General features: G+C 36.7%; 1 protein-coding gene across 4 annotated transcripts in view; it reads right to left on the reverse strand.

The window, feature by feature from the left end:
* Nucleotides 1-12,272, reverse strand: part of RASA2 (RAS p21 protein activator 2) — a 45,789-nt gene extending 33,517 nt beyond the window's left edge. For all 4 annotated transcript variants that reach the window (XM_027685942.1, XM_027685945.1, XM_027685943.1 and 1 more), the window contains exons 1-4: nucleotides 12,170-12,272; nucleotides 6,688-6,791; nucleotides 5,549-5,643; nucleotides 713-789 (exon numbers count right to left, since the gene is read on the reverse strand). In XM_027685942.1, the coding sequence (XP_027541743.1) occupies nucleotides 713-789; nucleotides 5,549-5,643; nucleotides 6,688-6,791; nucleotides 12,170-12,246 (353 nt within the window). In that variant the 5' untranslated portion in view covers nucleotides 12,247-12,272. The remainder of the gene's footprint in view (nucleotides 1-712; nucleotides 790-5,548; nucleotides 5,644-6,687; nucleotides 6,792-12,169) is intronic.
* Between the last annotated feature and the right edge of the window lie 299 nt (nucleotides 12,273-12,571).

A 12,571-nucleotide genomic window follows, 5' to 3' on the forward strand; every position in this document is an offset into this window, starting at 1 on the left:
TACTATTTTCCAGTATTTCTCATTCTGTGCTTTTGCTTTAATACCGGCAAAATTTGTCTTTTTGAAATAACATATATCAAAAATTAATTGTTTCTATGATGCTCTTTGACACACTTTAACATCTTTACACTTTGGAGTCAAAATTAAGTTTGGCAGTGAAAGCTTGTGACATTGTTGCTAAGAAGTTTTTCTGAAATGTGGCTGCTCCAGAACCACAACTCCCGTACTTTTTTTTTTCTATTAACATTCCTTATCATGGTTAACTATGAGAAACTTATTCTGAAGCAAAACTACGAGTGGATTTTCACATATCAACCCAAAATATTACTACTGAAAAAGTAATTTGTGTTCCCAACACCACCAGCAGCAGCTCAGTTCTGTCAGTAATAGCAGTACTACAAGTTCTGGCTGTCAGCTACACTGGACATTCCCAGCTTTCTCACCAGACCCAATTCAGTTGGAATTACAAGACACTAATCCTAACAGTCCTAATAAAAGCGAGTGCTTTGGCAGCAACAGCGATGAGTAGCTGTGAAAAGCTTCTGCAGGAGTTCCCTAAGCATATACCCATTCCCTCATAAGGTAGGCTCCAGGGAAAGTCACATAAAAATGCTATTGGTACAGGTTGTGCAGACATCCAGTATCAAGAGAGAAAAATCACATAATGTTCTAACAAACAAACAAATATTAAAGAATTGACGTATTTTCTTACTGTACTACTAGTTGCTGGCACACAGATCCATTATCTGTTATCAGTTCATTCAGTTTTAATTCAAGGTGAACTTTTCCCTGAAAAAAAAACCAAGAGAGAAACAAAATAGTTTTAAAAGCCCTTCTTTTAAAAGTAGGTATTAGAGCAGCAATATAGTTTACAGACAGAAGTTATTTAATGTATTTCCAACATAACCACTTTAAAAAAATACCTAATCTAAAGCATATATCCTGCAAGTAGGGTATGATAAATGCACTTGAACTTTGAGATAATGATACAGAGAAACACTATCTCCAACCGCAGACAGAATAGGAAGCCTCCTTCAAGCTTCCTTCAAGCCTCCACAAATTTAACATACACAAGTATTTCTTCAGCATGAGGAAGTATCAAGAGCAAGTGTCTCTCCCAGCTATTTTGTCCTAACCATGGAATGAACAATCCTTGCACAAACAGCGGATTTATGAACATTTCAGGAGAAAGTTCTAAAATTACCTTGGACTCTGAAGGTGGTTGGGTATATTTAGAAAAGTAGAATAGTCTGCAGTAGCCATAACCAGCAGCAACTAACATCCACCTGTGAAATCCTGTCCATCACACCAGACTGAAGATCATCTAGAAATCTACTGTGCACCCCACTGCAGCTCTCAACTATCTCATGAAGGCTGCTGATATACTCATGAAACAGCAAACACAGCCAAAGGAGAGGAAAAGGTGGCAAAAGGTGCTAAACCCAGCTTCCTCATTTTCTTTCTCTGATATGGTAGGATGTATTAAGAAAAATGATCCATAAATGATGGCACACCATGGATTAACTTCAGAACTCAGCAAGGGCCAACGTACCGTACCATGTCAATACAAGGCTCCAAAAACTTCAAACCATGATGTGCAACTATCTTGGGATGACCAAAATTTGATATCTTAACCTTACTCCAAACAGCTACTGCCTGAACAATACCTGCTACTCCTTTCAGTGCCTGGCTATTTGTGCTGGCTTTCATATCTAAGACAACCAGACACTGACAGCATCTTTCCTCTAACAGTGTTCTCCTTAGTATTCTTAGAATTTGTCTATTTGCTAAATGGAGCATCAGATGATACTGGTCTGTCCACAATCAAAATTCTCAGGGAAGGGATCCGGAAGTGATTTTCAAGTGTGGCAAAGGAAGCAAATCATAATCTGAACTGCAGCTTTGCTGTACAACACTAAAATGGAAGTAAAACCCTGAGCTGACCTTGCACACATTTCTACAGCAGTTATGTTTTGACATAGAACTGAAATGTTGTTATTGTAAATCCCCTGGGGCAAAGGCTGCGTTTCCCTCTCTGTACGTCACATGGGAGGAGAAGTGAAGCTTCTTTTACATGGCAGTTTTAAACGTAACTGTTTTGGGATGCCTGCCAAGTGTTTTGCAAACTGTTACCACATGGATTGGAACACAGGTATGTTAAGAAAGTATTTGTCAAGCAGAGAAACTCCATTACAAAAATAGATTTACGGATACTGATGCATGCCAACAGCCTTACAAGGCAAAGTTTTTGAATGACAAATGAAAAAACATCAGTAGTACTTATTGTAATAGCTGACTTAATTAGTTTTAGAAAACAGATCCTGCAAATGTCCTAAACATCTTTCTTTTGCTTTAAAAAACAAAACCCACAAATTGTGTTCTACACTGAACAGTAGCACTAAAGCAGCACCTTACTGCTCCTGAAAACTATCTGTGGATGTAGTTTGTTCAAAACCCACTGTCATGATGACTACTTCAATGGGGCTCTAAGTAAGTATTTCCCCAAAAAGCATGGAGAGTTTTGGGTACATTTCTGTTTTGTTTGTTGAGAGCAGCATGATGGTTTCCTCAACTGGCTGATCTGCAGATCTATATCAGAACTTGTGACATAACATGTAACCGGGTCTGAAAGGTGGCTGTACAGATGGGGTTTAGTTCAAAACAGAGAAATCAGCCATCCTTATACAATAAATAAACAAACTGCACTTCATGGGAATGCACTTTTCATCTGTAAATCTCAGGGTCGTTCAGAGGCAGGTAGGTACCATTTTAACTTTACAAATGGTCTTACAATCGATTTTCAGACACTGATCAGAGGAAGACAGACTTCATTACTTCAGTAATTATAAATCCTATCAATTTTAAGAAAGAGAACAGTGAATGTTAAAGTTATCTTGAAAAACCTTAGAAGTGCGTGAAAGACTTTGATCTTATCAATGTATTTTGCAAGTATAGATCAAATCTCTATAAATGTTTCTTGAATTACAAAGATCAAGGGCATGTTTAACCATATGACCCCATTTCAAAACAGATAAATTAAGATTTTATAAATAAAAAAGGGAGCAGAGCAGATGCTTTCTAAAATCTAAGTAATTTTTACATACTTTCAATGGCTGGGGAGAGGCCACTCTCCTCCCATACACACTTGAATGGAAACATCTATAATCCTTCTTTCATATATCAAGCTGATATTAACTCAAGCATAAAGTGCTTTACTCTGCTGAACTTTTAATCACCTCCACTTTAGACTAGCTGTGATCCAGAATAGAAAACAACTGGTTGACAGCTCCTGCATTAGGATTGAATTGTGACTCTAGAGAAGTCCTAAATTTATTACAAGTAAGGTGGTTTTGGAAAATAGCTGGTCTGTTTATTTTTCCACTGCCCCAATTCAGTTTTATTTTGTAGGGATCAGCAAGTTTAATTCTTGGTAATTCCACAGAAGACAAAACATATAACATACTTCTAAGCCTTTCTAGAAACTATCAAAGGTAAAAAACTCAAATGTCTTTGCTGTGACACTTTATTTGTCCTACCAAGGTAGAATTGACAATTTCTCATCCAGGCTACAAGACCTGATGAACTACATCTACCAGCTGTGTACCACAATACTCACATGTACCTCCACCACTAACGTACCTGCTACACAGGCTGCTAATGATACCAAAGGTGACCCATAAAGAATAGATGACTGGTACATAAAAGTACAGTTTTCTGGAAACAAATGCAAATTTAAGGGAAAAAAACCTAAAAAAATAACCAACAACCCCTCAACCAAGCAACTGCAAAGTGCCCTGAGTATAATCATGGAACACAAAATACTTCTACACTATTCTATTGCCTTGCATCCATCAAAAATCCTCGAAAATACCCACATGGAGGGGACCAGAGGAACAAAACAATCAGTTACATGCCATGAGGAGAAGAAAACATTTTTTTTCCTCCAAACTGTGATTTAGCTTTATAAACATTCATGCACTTTTTCTGCACATGTACTGTGTGAAAGCCTGCTACTTTCAGCCATGTCCGACCAACAATCTTGAGCATCTCCTAGGAATACATTTCAGTACTGGATGGCATATCCAAACCAACAAGATTTCAGCCAAATGTGGCAGATGGGAACTGGTCTCAGCTCTGCTCTTACAAATTTTATGCAAAAATAAATCAGGACAGTGGAGAAACCTACCCAAATGCTCTAACTCAAGGAAAGATAACCATGAGGAATGCACACCTTAGCAGAAAAGGTCATCTTTTAATGGAAGTGTCATGCAGGACAGTGCTTTACACATGTCCCAGCCACAGAAAAGTATTATTAAGAGCTTACATTCTGCTGTGAGCGACAAAGCCATGGAAAATTAAAAACTTTTTATTTCCAATATATAAGAAATCACTAAATTCTATCAATGGAATATTACAATTGAATTTTCACATCCATTTTTATGGCAGAAAAAACCAGCAACCATGACAATGTGTAAGTCAAAGCAGAAACTGCCTTTCAGTTTATACCTGGAAAGTACTCTCTAGAATATTCAGACTGATTACATGGAAGAATCAGAAGAAGAATAAGAAAAGTTGCAGCTGGACAAGATGATTTGTAGATCTCTTCCAAATGAACTCCTCTATTCCATTCTATCCTAACTGAACGAGGACTGATTTTCAACAAATAAGAGAAAGTGGTATTCAGACATTTTGAAAATCTGTCTTCATGTAAAGCAACCATATGCCCCTCCTATACACCCAACAGCTGCAGGCTAAACTTACAGCTCATAGATGATTAATCCTGGCAAATAATGAGAATTCTGTGCACATTCACTTCTTGTAGAAGTAGACAGGGTTCTCCCCACCCAGAGGGACTTTCAGGTTACCAGTAAAATATAAACGCTGACAAGTCTAAGACTTCTGCCCTCAGGCAAATCTGAAAAAAACTATTAAAATCTAATAGTTTATCACAGCAACAAGGCCAAGAGATTCTCAAGAATACTATTCTGTTCTTGAAATCAAAAAGAGAGCTGCTACAACTTCTAGAGTCGTCTCATTTTTAGCTATTACTAGGACAACTCTGTCCAAAGAATTTGAACCACAGACCAAAATACAACTCTGAAGTGCAAGTTATTCGATACTGAGTGCAAAAAGTATTTCAAGATAAGATAAATGAGTACAGTACAAGTACCTTCAAGTTTCAGAGACTAATCATTTCATGTCACATAATCAGTCACTGTTTCAGTTCACATCAAAAATGACAAAAGAAAAAATTATTCAGGAGTTTGGTAAATCATTCACCAGTCTCAAGTACATGGCTCCTCTTGCAAGCATTTTAGACACCAAAATACTGTTAAGACTCTTCCCACATAGTTGCTTTTAAGTACCATCAGGAACAATACAGCCAGCTTAGAAGTGTAGAATATGCATTATTCTCTAACCAAACTGAAAGATACAAATGTCTCATGAGAATTAGATGCTAAGCCCTATCTCCTACAGCTCAATACAAATTTCTACCATCACATGCCCTTACGTGTATTTAATTTTCAAAATGCAATTTAATAGTTACCTGAACCTCTGAATTAGAATCAACAGGTTGAAGCATAAACCAGTTTTCTTTTCCCGTGTAATTGCATAAATCTTCTTTTTTGATTGACACCTTTCCTGAGGGAGGGAGAGATAAGCATAAATATCACTTTCATCTGAATAGAACAAATATTTAAATAGGTTTGAAGTTTGATCTTTCCTAAACTCTATTTCTTTTAGGCTTTTTTTTAAGTTTATGATGTGATATAAAAAACGTGGAAACAAAGAATATCATGGATAAGTAAAGCAGAAAAATAATTTATATAAAGCCTGATGACGTTAATTACCATTTGTTATCTTGGATCTCACTAATAAGAAGATGAGGTAAAATAAAGAACACACTGGAGGCTGGAAATAACATAACAGATTTGAGAGAACAGAAACGGTGTTGAAGAATGTTTAAACAGGAAACTGAAGTAGATGCCTTCTACTTTTCTGATTGCTATTTGGAAAGCTGTTATTATACCAAATTATCTGGCATCCTGGTGCAAATTATTTCCTTCCTCAATTCAAGTAATGTGAAGGCTTCTTCCACAGCAGACTGTTAGAGCTTTATAGCAACTATATCCAAACATCAGCTGCAATAAAGCCATTATACAGCGGGAGAGAAAAAAAAATCCACCTCCTGTAATTTCTCAGGAAATTTTGCAGCTACATAAGTTGCTGCAAAATGCTTTGTAAGTCACTAAGTCACAGGCTGCACTGACAGGGAAAAAAATTATCTATAAATAGTTTTAAGAATTATTCCACAATTGTAATTATTGTGGAATTATTCCACAATTCATTATTTAAAGATCTACCAGTAGTAACAATTATTCAAATATTCCAATGAAGCAGAAGTGGAGAAGAAACAAGTAGAATAACAAAAAAAAAATCATATTCAGAACATAATAAGATTATAAAATGTCCTATTTGCCTAAAAAATAAACATATTTTATTATAACAGAATAAAGCAAGGAAACAAAATCCTGATTTTCAAAATTTAAAGAAACATTTAAGTGCACTATACACAGTGTATTGAAAAATGCATCACCAAAAACTGTATCCCTAATCCTACAGATAATGCTACTGAAAATGACCAAGTGTTATGCAAGATGCAGACAGCACCTCACAGACACTCACCAATACGCAGGTCTTTCTGCAAAACACTTTTATCATAAATGTAGAAGGATAACCACTGGAATGTTCTTGGAATCTCAAAGTAAAACTCTTCCCCAAAATAAGGGCTGAAAAGGAAGACTCAAAGTTAAAAGAGAAAACACTTTATGCCACTTATATCGAAGATGTACCTTAAAATGCTGCATTTTTACTGCTGTCCCAGACCATGGCCTGTAGCTCTACACTCACCTATCAAAGCCATCCACAGCCATTTCATTACAAGAACACACTGTACCACTGCAATGCTGCAATGCCTCAGGTATGCACAAGAAAGGAAAAAATCAGAGCACACACAGAGAAAGTGTTGTCTCCTCTGCAACTTCTATTTTATTTTTCTGTCCTGAAATTATTCTAGTCGGTTCTCTACCCATCTCAGATGACTTCCTGAGACACTCACAAGTTAAATTACATTAAAAGACAATTTATTTAATTACTGCAGTAACTGACATTTGCTTAGCTCTAACTTCCATGTCAAACTTGCTGCTCAAAGATTCAGACTTGTGGAAGGAAGTCCTAAGCATTAGAAACCATAAAATAGAACAGTAAAAAAAAGAATGTTAATCTCAAATACACATGTTCTCCCTCACACTGAAACGGTCACCACATTTCTGCATCTAGTGAAGTTCAGTATAATGGTTACAGTTCACCCTATTTAGTGCCATCTGCATGTCTCTCCAAAGAAAAGACTCTGGGTTCCTCTATGTTACACATCTTTCATACAATGTGTTGGTACCTTTACTCACGGAATTTATATTCCCACTAAACTTAAGGAGTACTTATTGATGCAATCAGAGCCAGCAGTCAGAATGCTATTTCAAGACTGAACAAAACCACAGTGCTCCTTGTGTCACTGCAAGTGGTGAGTTCTGAAAGTCAAGTGCATCCACAAACAAAACTGCTATTTTAGAACAACTGAATTCTTAAAAACCTTAAAATAGTTTCAATTCCAACGTATTAACATCACCAGGGAAATGTGTTCAGGTTCATGAAACTAATTTTATGCAGTAAAGTACTGTGATGACAGTTATACCACACCCAGAAACAAAGGTTGGGGGTTTTTTGGTTTCCCAGTGAAGTACCATTCTGACACTGTTGTATTACTAAACTAATACAAATACACTTATTTTTGGAACAAGGAGTTCACATTATTACCTACTCAAAGGATATCAGGAAAAATAGGCCACCATCCCTGTTCTCTTCCCTTCAAAATAATCACAGAAAAAGAAAACACCATCCAATGCTTAAGGACAATGGCTCATTAAAAAAGTTAAAAAGAAAAGCTTATAACTAACTTAAAAAAACTTTAAAACTTCTGGGAAAGAACACAGTTGAAAAATCCAGTAATGCAAATGTCTAGGATAGATATTTAGAAACAAGAGCTTTAACTGCAGGAATTCATGATAAGGAATTTCACAAGTGAAAATGTTCCTTTCATTCAAACACAAACCTTTACCACAGGCTTCAAAATAGGCAAATCAGTATTAGCCTTTGCACTACACTGAGAAATAATGTAAGAATTCTCAGTTGAAAAATTCACTTGCAGTTTTTCAGCTCCCCATTTTCCCCCCTTTATTAACAATTTCAAAACCAACGAATTCTGCTTTGATTTCAAGGGCCAGGTTCTTCTGCTCAGCACCACGACTAGAAGGTATAAATTCACAAGCATTACCTTTAGCAGCAGTGCAGCCCTAAACGGCCTCAACTTCCTTATTACCATCACTGCTCATTTTAATTGTATTGACACAGTAACTCAGACCAAAAAACGATGAAACAAAGGCTTATTTTAAACTTAGGTCAGTTCCATATTATGGTTTCCCCACCAGCTATACAAATAATAGTTGCAGCAGAACAAACAGAGAGACACTACAGCGGAAAGAGGGAACAGTGGGAGAACGAGCTGGCACTGCTGTCAAGGGAAACTGTTCCTGGCTCAGCTTCAGTCAGACATCCTCAGAGGAACACCAGACTGCACATCAACCACTGCCTATCACCAAGGGTTAAGTCCTTATTCTTGATGGATCTATGTGCCTCCAATTATAATTAGTCTGGGATGAAGACTATTAGCAGAGACTTCCAAAAAACACTTTACCACCTGTATCTCATGGCTGAAGAGAGCAAACTTCACAACTACATATATCCCCCCCTCCAGCCACCAAAGAATGAAAAGCCATTAACAATCACTATTATTATTTTGACTTCAACATTACACAAAGCCTCAGATGCTGCAAGCAAGAGCAGGTCGACAGTATGAGTAAAAACAGAAGGTAACACAGTTTTATTCATGTTGATACATTTTTCTTAGCCAAATTAACACCACTGCTTTATGAATCAGCTGTTGATTATTCTTTAGCAAAGTATGAGGCAGAGGGAGAGACTTATAAGGTAGAGAATACAAAGGATTAATAAAGAAATTCTTAGGTGGATACAGAACTGGCTGACTGGGTACAACATAGGTTAAACCAATGAGGAATAATTAAAATGGAGAACTTACTCATCCTGTTCCTCAGGGATTCAGTCAGTTTAGTACTTTCATTTGTGACTTTGATGCAAGAACTTTAAAGAGTGTGATGGATACAAAATTAGAAGATAGTGCTAATTCAAAGGAAGACCAGACTGTCATACAGGAAGAACTGGATTACAGTAACACAGGAGATTAAATTTCAGTGTGTGACACACTCCTCTGCTCTTCCCTTCTTTGCTGCATTAACTTGGCAGTTCTGTGACAGGAACTGACCAATGCCCCACGATCTGTCAGTTGATGAAAGCAACGGTTACATCAACAAGAAAATTCATTTGTGCTAAAACCTTGTATAACGTTGCACTGCCACAAAGTTCAGTTGGAAAAAAAAGAAACTGAATTTAGTTTAAATAAAAAAAAAAAGGAAAAAAAAAAGGACACATACATACCATAACTCCCCCTCCCCCAATTCCTCATATTTGACCACAGACATTTGAGGAGGCTCACGGATGTTTTTTAAACTTTCCAACGGAAAAAAATTCTCTTTCTTCAGAACACACAGAAATCCCACACCACGTCAGGAAATATTCTTGAGTCATTAGCCAAAATATCCCTCTTTCACTTCAGTATTAATGCTTGTTTTTCTAACTTTGGAAAGTCATTTGTTTTACATCTGCACTCTAACAACTCTCCCAGTGCTAATGGAAGCTCAAATCCATTTGCACATTTTAAAAAAATACACTTCTTGATAGTTTCCAATCACTGTAGCCAAAACTAATTTTAAGTCTATTGATAATTACTTCCACAGATGTTTAACTAGCGGATATTCATAGACTAAAATTTAGATTAGAGCTTGTATAAATTTGCAACCCATAATACAGTGACAGACTGTGAATTATGTGTGTAAGAAAAAGCAAGCAAATAATATAAAACAAAACAATGAAATTCAAAGTTGTATCTATCACTAAAATCATACTGTACTACACCTTACTGAAAAGCAACTTATAAAGTTTTCAGACTAATAAGAGATTGGAGCTTTCATCTCCTGTTCCAGTACCTCTAGGTTAATACAGTAATCTAGTTTAACACAGCAATAAGCACCAAGATGCCATAATTACTGCATACACACCAGCAATCAAGTGTAAGCATCCAGCTCTGGCTGCTGCTAACAGAGGAGGAGTTATTTTATTACATTTCACCAGTTCGTTTGGAACCCAACTCGTGCTGTGAATCCAACTTAGCACAGCTCTAATTCAGAGGATGAAAGAGTTACCTATAAAGGAACAGTGGGCTCTAACTCCTAATACAATGTTCTCAACTTCAAAATATTAATTTCTTATCACCTGAAAAATTCTCAATTTGAGAGGGAGGAGGCATAAGTGTTATTTGAGGCCTTTCTCTCCCCAACTATGTTTTGTTATAGTGAGATTTTCTTCTTCATTTCCTCTGCAAAGTACTAACATTGTTGTTCTCTTTTAATCAAGTTTCAGTTTTAAAACTTCAATACTATAAAAAAAAATTGGATGAATCTAAGGTGGTTTATCAAATGTTTTACTATGCAACTAATAGTTCTTTTATTATCGGGTGATGCAGGTATATAAATTTAATAACTCTTAAACAGGACACAATAAAAATGTCTGCCAAAATATCACATTTAACAGGTCTTGTTTCTAAGCATGGCAGTAACTTTCAGGGTTTATATGATTAAAATATCAAAAGTTGGACAGCAAAGTCTTTCTTTTTCAAAGATATGCTGGGTTGGGGGGTTTTTTTGCTCATCAGACTACTGTCTATTTTAAGGTGAAATGTTTTCTCCTTTATCAGTACAGTCTCTTTAACATTATTCTCTGAAGGATTACTCAGTTGAGTTTGTTTGGTAGTCAATCTCAACTGCAGACAGGAAAATTCTGAAAATTTTGAAAATTCTGAAAAATCTGACTACAGCAATTACAGATCAGGAAAAAAGCAAATGCCACATATATGCAATCAGGAGCAAAATATTTGTTCCTGATTGCATATATGTGGCATTTGCTTTTCATGCAGAAGCATAAAGAGGCTTTGAAACAATGTTCTGAAAAAGTAAAACTCCCTATTTAAGTTTGCCATGTGAGCAATATGCTGTTCCTCACCTGGAAACATCTGGAGTGACAGCTCAGAGAACAAACACCTACAATAAAACCCCTGGAAACAGGAATTAGGAAAACTTGCAAAAGTTTGAGCAGACTTTCTGGGTTTTAAGAGGAAGGTTTAATGTCACCTCCAGATAACTGAAGCTGTTGCTCAGACATTCTGAACAATGCAGCTGCAGTGATGCTTCAGTACGAGCCTCAGTGCACTTCAGTTTTGAGGCATAAAAGCACCTACATCCCTGCAGCTTTGTCAGCATGACTTTTTTGTTTGATTGTTTTTAAGGCTGTAAGACAGCAGCAGAATCTACAGGTCAGTGCTGCTCAGGGAGGCAGAGCAAACCATTCTCTGTGGGTACTGGTTACAGTTCCCAGAAGAATTTCAGGGAAGAATGAGGCCTATTCAGGGGGACATCCCACAGCATAGAAAACTCTCATACATGGAAAAGTTCCGGTTCCTTCATTCTAGAAACAGGTTTTACCAGAAAGACACTAAGAGCAGAATTCCACCAATACAGTCCAATTGCATGTCAGAAGTAGGAAATGACATAGAGAGTAAGTATCAAGTAGATTTCCCTTGAAAACAAGTTGGTAAGGAAAAGAACGTTATGATGCCTAATGGAACAGAATAAAGTTACAGTGTTTCAGTATGCTCCATTTTAAAAGCACCATTCTACTCACAAGCCTCAATTCTGTCTTCTTTCAACTACTCTTATGATTTACACATTGCTGTAACATCTGAGCAGTTGCCACAAGTCAGGTCTCATTTTAAAGAGGTACAAGCAGAAGCACATCCACATCTTGTTTTTATTCAGAACTCGGGCAGTCTTGCTTATCATATCCATTTAAAAATTGAGCTTACCTTAAAGATTTTTCAACTACTTGTGTACGAAAAACTTCTTCTTGGTCCAAGTTTATGGTACAGAAAAAGTCTCTCATTTTGTTGGGTACTAAGTGTTTGGCGTCATCTGTAATTAAAAAAAAAATTACTGCAAATACTGAAGGGGGAAAACCCGCAAAATATTAGGTATAATAATTTTACAGTTTTAATGTGTCCAAAATTAATGTTTCCATTCAGTTAGCACATGCATTTCCACATTAATTTTCAATTCATACGCTCCAAGAGGGCACAGCAATTGCTACATCCAGCTTCACGTGGAATGAGAGTCGACAGGACGAGACACTCAGTGACTCACAAGCACCACTTCCTGCAGCACCTGCACTTTCCCCTGAGAGGTCTCATCTCGGGCTTGACCCTGCACAG

This window comes from Neopelma chrysocephalum, unplaced genomic scaffold, assembly GCF_003984885.1.
Source record: "Neopelma chrysocephalum unplaced genomic scaffold, ASM398488v2 Primary Assembly neopelma1_70, whole genome shotgun sequence".
Taxonomy (NCBI): Eukaryota; Metazoa; Chordata; class Aves; order Passeriformes; family Pipridae; genus Neopelma; species Neopelma chrysocephalum.